Source organism: Drosophila ananassae, chromosome 2R (assembly GCF_017639315.1).
Source record: "Drosophila ananassae strain 14024-0371.13 chromosome 2R, ASM1763931v2, whole genome shotgun sequence".
NCBI classification, from domain to species: Eukaryota; Metazoa; Arthropoda; class Insecta; order Diptera; family Drosophilidae; genus Drosophila; species Drosophila ananassae.
In genome coordinates, this window is record NC_057928.1 from 13,931,585 (window position 1) to 13,937,762 (window position 6,178).

A 6,178-nucleotide genomic window follows, 5' to 3' on the forward strand; every position below is an offset into this window, starting at 1 on the left:
GATTTGTTGGTTTGTTGGCCATGTTGCCTCTTGGCTTTAATGTCAGCTTTGATTCAAAGAGTTTGTTTTGTGAATTCAATGTTTTGATTAGATTTTTGTGGAATTTGTTGCATTTAAATTAAAACTTTATGAACATAAGGCTGTTACTTAAAATAATATTAAGTTAAAACCAAATCAAATATTAATAGTGACATGTTTGGGGTCTTATGTGAAATTTTTGGATAGGGGAAGAAACAAAAGCCTCATGAATCATGGCCCCAGCATGCAAACCACACAGAATGCCTCCTCCACCCCCACCTCCATCAGGTGGCTGCGAATCGTTTCCAGTCGGTGGCGCCGCATGCACCGGGTCAATTTCATGCAACACAAACAGGAGGAGCATCCAGGGTCGTTGGGGGATTTGTCCTGCATGGAGGACACGTTCACCTCTCTCCGTGCCCCTATTCCTTTGAGAGGCAGCCAGGCGGGCAGAAAAGGCGAGCGAGCAGGTGCTCGGTTGGAACTAAACGTCCGTTTTAACATTGCCACCTGATGGCCTTCTTCTGCTGCTGCTTCATCTTCTTCTTCTGCGGCATGTGGCATGTGGCACATGCCAAGGGGGCTGGTCACGTCTCGTGCTGGGCCATAATTGATAGTTCAATCTGTTGCAGATCAAACGCTTGACAGCAGCCAACAGATCAACCTGAAAAATTGTCCAAGAACAGCACTCACAAAAAAAGGGAAAGGGGGAGACATTTGATTAGGGGTATCAGGAAATCAGAGGAATTTAAGCAATATTAATGTGGCAAATTAAGGTTCAGGGTTTTTTGCGGGAAATACAAATATGTTTGGATCTTTATTTACATTGAGTAACTTGGTACATTAAATAGTTGAATGGGAATCATCTGAATGCATTTGTTTATTCCATTTTGAGAGAGTCCTCCTTTTATACCCATCAGAATTAATGCCAAGACACTTTCCTCCTTTCACAAACTCTTTAAATATGAATACTAAAATATGCTGCATTTTCCTTTCAAATACAGCATCATATTTATTTTACTATCACTGGCCTTTCAAACAGCACTTTATTTTGCCAAGGAGGATGATGGCCGTTTGTCAACCCAAAGGAGTTGGAGTCGGGCTTCTGGCCAGTCACTGGCATGAAAACGGCTCTCAGCCAAATAGATTTTTATGCTTTTAAGTAATTTTCCTCACAAATTGAAAATCCCGCAACTGCAGATGCAATTTTCAGTTATTCCTTAAACTAGAGCTGGCATGTTTTAAGCAAAGAACAAAAAATGTATTTTTTCTGTGGCTCTTTTGTTTGCAACTCATGTTTTGTCGCTTAATTTTAATGGCTTGTTGCGCATTAAACTTCTAGCTTCATTTATGTTTATGTGCGCATTTTTATTTGTGTAATTTACGCGTCGAGTGCTGATCATAAATTGTGACACGAACTTCGGCACCGGAAAGGTCACGTTGCCTCATTAAAGTCCCAACAACGGCGGCAACTCGAACAACGGCAATAAGTGTAATACCAAGGGCAATAAGAATCACAATCACCCACACACCCATGTGTATGTAAAAGGGCCAACAACGAAATGATTTATCTTAACAATGACGGAATAAAAAATGAAATATACTTTTAAGGGCCGAACGTGGAACGTTGCGAATGGGAATCACTTAGAAAACACCTCTAATAATATCCCCTATAAATTTTAAGATTAACCTTTGGCAGCTGACAAGCCTATGACGTACCTTTATTTTAATCAATATTACGTATAATGATAAATTAATTAATCAATGCCTCATTGGTTCCCTAACTGCGCGTGTTGATATTCAGACAACTGAATTCATAGTCTTAAGATAACAACATTTCCACTCCATTGATTAGTAAACCACCAAAAATGATTTCTAGTGAAATTCAAAGAATTTCTAATTAAATCTAATCAAGAGTGTCATTAATACACTTAAGATATCAAAATAATATCAGGGGAAGACCAACAGAAGCTATAGAAAGGCCGTTTGGCCCATTTTTAGAATCAGTTTGAAATTGAACGCGGAAGAGGAAATACTTAAAAAAGAAATCCAAAAAACCAGGATAGTTTGTTATGAAAGGTAAAATATTCCAAAGGCTCTCAGGGCAGAAAGCTAAAATAACAAGTGTGCTGATATAAGAAGCTTGTTGCAAGTTCAAGGATTTCTAATGCTTTCTGGGTGGAACTTCTAGTGCTGCCTGATCAGCAGTTGTGTGTGTCGATATTCCCAACCAAAGTCTATCTTCACCGAAAAAATTAAAAACAAAAAATAATATTATCTTTAGTGGAAGGCGAGTCAATTAAAGTTAATTAATCTTTGAAGTGTCAATTTATTTCAGTCCATACTTCAAAGCACTTGCCATGGCTTTTGGTGATAGTGGCCGTCTTTTGGAGCTGGCAGCTAAATGTTTTGGCCCTCAACAAAGTTGAACCCCTCCACCAAACCTGTGACAACGAGCAGCGGTACGAAAACCAGGTGATGTGCGCCGGCAAGGAGTTTGGCTGCCTGGTTCCATATCCGGATAATTGCAGTTTGTTCCTTGTCTGCGATTGTCTCTATCCAACGGTGAAGCTATGCCCAGCGAATCTCTGGTGGGACAATAAAACTCAGCTATGCAACTACCCTCAAGCCGTCGATTGCATTTACTACGATATAGAGCCCACGGAGCCATCGGATGGATCCACGTTGACTACTCAAGGGTCGACAGCGAGTACCACGAAAGGCACAACCACAACACCATCGGTTACCTATCCAACTTCCAGCTGGGATCCACCACCACCACCTCCCGGTATATCAGACGATTTTTGTCGCTCTTTCAAGGATAGTTCCGTGCACCGATATCCCTACGATTGTCAGGCGTATATCAACTGTACTCATGGCTGGCCAGTTTTGAACTACTGCGATAAGGACAAGGTTTTTAATGACCTACTTCTCATTTGCGATACACCGGATACGGCTAATTGCACAGAGCTTCCCTTGCCCACATCCACAACAGCTGAGATACCTTCTTCAACAACAACAGAGATCCCCACCACATCAACCACCGAGGGGTATTTTACATGTGGTCCAGGTCCTGAAGGTATAGATGATGATTACTGTCAGCCCAAGGGGAATGGATTCTACAAATATCCCTACAACTGCAGTGGTTACTTGGCCTGCCGAAGTGGCTGCACCGATTTGGAATATTGCCAGGAGGATAAGCTTTTCAACGATTTTCTGCATATTTGCGATACTCCGAACTCAGTGGAATGTGATGACAGACCTTTTCCCACCACAACCCCAGAGAGTACAACTAAGCCCACTACTACGACACCTCTTACCACATCTCCGAGTACGACATCAGGACCAACATCCACCACTCCAAGTACAACCAGCACCACGGCGGGAACCACCACAACCACACCAGGACTTCCATCAGATGTGGATCCCGATGATTGCAAGGGTTATCCGGATGGAACTATTTTTCCGTATGCTGGAAATTGTTCTCAGTACCTGTTCTGTAAAAACAATCAAGTGGAAATGGGCGAATGTCCTTTGAATTTGCTCTTCAACTATAAGATTCTACTTTGTGATGAAGCCGATGATGTTGAGTGCTATGGTGATCGCACCACCACGCCCCTGCCAACTACTAAGCCACCAACCACCACCCCAGAGCCAACAACGCCCACTACAACAACAACCACAAAGGCCACAACTTCGGGACCCAGCGAGCTCTGTGAAGGCCAAGAGGTTGGTGCGTCCTATGCCTATCCAGAAGATTGCTCGCAATACTATTTGTGTTTGGGCAATGGCAAGTGGACTCTGGCACCCTGTATATATGGAAGTTACTTTGATCCATCAACTGGAATTTGTGGCCCAAATGTGTCTCCTGAGGCTTGCAAAGTATCGGCAACTTCGACAACACCAACAACCACCACAGTGTCAACAACAACCCAGGAGGTTACCAGCCCCAAAACCACAACAGTGGAGCCTTCAACTACTCCTCGAACCACCACAACTGTAGGTCCTTCTTCCGGGATATGTGCCGGTCGCAATGATGGCGAAAACATAGCCTATCCGAATAATTGTAATAAGTATATCGTCTGTGTATCGCCGATTCCCATTGCTTTTTATTGTCCTGCTGATACATTCTTCAGTTCGGAGCTGCAGAATTGCATTGAAAGCTGGGAAGACAGTGATTGCGAGGATGAACAAAGCACTACGACATCGGAGCCGGGTTATACAAGACCTCCTCCGGAACCCACGATGTGCACCAACAGCAGTAGAGATACGTTCCCATATCCAGATAACTGCCAGTGGTTCATCCGTTGTGTGGACGACTATATTTACATGATGGATGTCTGCAACTGTGGGGAGTACTACGATCCCATAACTGAGAAATGTGGGCCAGATGTTCCATCAGACGCTTGCCGCTGGGATTACACCTCAACCACAACCACCGAGCAGCCGACTACCACAACTGCAGCTACAACCACCTCTCCTGTTACCAGACCTCCTCCCCAAAAAGGACCCTGCGACGATGTGGAGGATGGAGCTTTGGTTCCTTATCCAAATGATTGCACTAAGTACATCCAATGTAGTCGGCCCATCGCCGAAGCTTTTGATTGCGATGACGGTGATGAGTTTAGCGTGGAATTTCGAAAGTGTGTGGATGCTGAGCTCGCAAATTGTTCGATTACCACCACCGCCAAGCCAACGGAATCTACGACGTCCACATCGGAAGGAGATACCTCAACAAGTCCTGCACAACCAACGACAGAACCATCGACTTCAACAACAACAGCAGCATCGACTTCAACATCAATAGATCCTTCAACTTCAACAACAATAGAACCTTCGACTTCAACAACTATTGAGCTATCAACTGAATCTACTACCCAAGAACCAAGTACTTTCCCTACTGAGAAATCAACCGCTACATCCACCACAGAGTCGACCACAGCTTCTACTACATCAGAACCAGGATCTTCAACCTCAGAGCCAGGAACAACAACCACAGAAAAGCCACGAGATGGTGTTTGCGATGGTAAAACGGATGACTCTTTGGTTCCTTATCCAAACGATTGCGGAAAATACATTATGTGCCAATATCCGATACCAGTTGGCTATGATTGTCCGGACGGCTTGGAGTTTAGCCCCACTGAGCTTACTTGTATGGATCCGGATTTAGCTGGCTGCAGTCCAAAACCAACGACTCCTGGTTTAACAACCACAACGACAGAAAAATCCACTACCAAGGGATCTACAACTCCACAAACTACTACAACAATTGAATCCACAACTATTTCAACAACGCCACAATCGACGACTACTAAATCCACAACAGTATCAACGACACCGCAGACTACAACAACTGAATCAACAACAGCTTCCACGACAACAGAGTCCACAACTATTTCAACAACACCGAAAACAACTACAACCGAATCGACAACCGTTTCAACAACTCCACAGACTACATCGACCGCATCAACAACACCTTCCACGACAACCGAATCTACTACCACTACAACCGAATCCACAACCGTTTCAACAACTCCGCAGACTACAACAACCGAATCAACAACAGCTTCCACCACAACCGAGTCCACTACAATTACAACACCGAAAACAACGACCACCGAATCAACAACTTCAACAAAAACGACTGAGGCGCCCCCTCCAACCTTGGATCCGTACACCCCCAATATTTGCTGCGGTCAAACCCTGGGAACTTTGCTACCTTATCCGAATGACTGCAGTCGCTATGTGGTGTGTGACTATCCTATCCCCTATTCTGTGGACTGCCCAGAGGGAACTGTTTTCGACGATAAAATATTGCAATGTTCCACAGTACCCAATGAGAGGTGTCTTTATGACCAATATTAAATATTAACTTTCAATAAAGAGCATTTGAGCAGTTACTATTAGTTTCAGTTAATTTTCGCAACTCAAAGTCAATTGTCTAAATGCACAAATGCCCGACAATTGAGAATCACTTAGCATACATTTAAAAGTTTTCACTTTTAAGGCTTAACACATTCCTCTTCGGCACTCCCTTTGGTATCAATTACAGGTAAGCCCCTTTTCAGTTATTTGTCGCCACAAGAAATCGAAACCTACCAAAAAAATTTACAATGTACCACTTTATACAGTCAATTACCGTGACAGGTAACGGGCC

The 6,178-nt window shown here is 43.6% G+C and overlaps 1 protein-coding gene across 1 annotated transcript; it reads left to right on the forward strand.

Annotated features, from left to right (window-relative positions):
• Positions 1-2,016: 2,016 nt before the first annotated feature.
• On the forward strand, positions 2,017-5,921 carry LOC6506616 (mucin-2). Its single transcript, XM_001957504.3, has 2 exons — positions 2,017-2,097; positions 2,357-5,921. Exons 1-2 carry the CDS (start codon positions 2,091-2,093, stop codon positions 5,884-5,886), a joined length of 3,537 nt encoding a protein of 1,178 aa, XP_001957540.2. The 5' UTR covers positions 2,017-2,090; the 3' UTR covers positions 5,887-5,921.
• Positions 5,922-6,178: the final 257 nt, after the last annotated feature.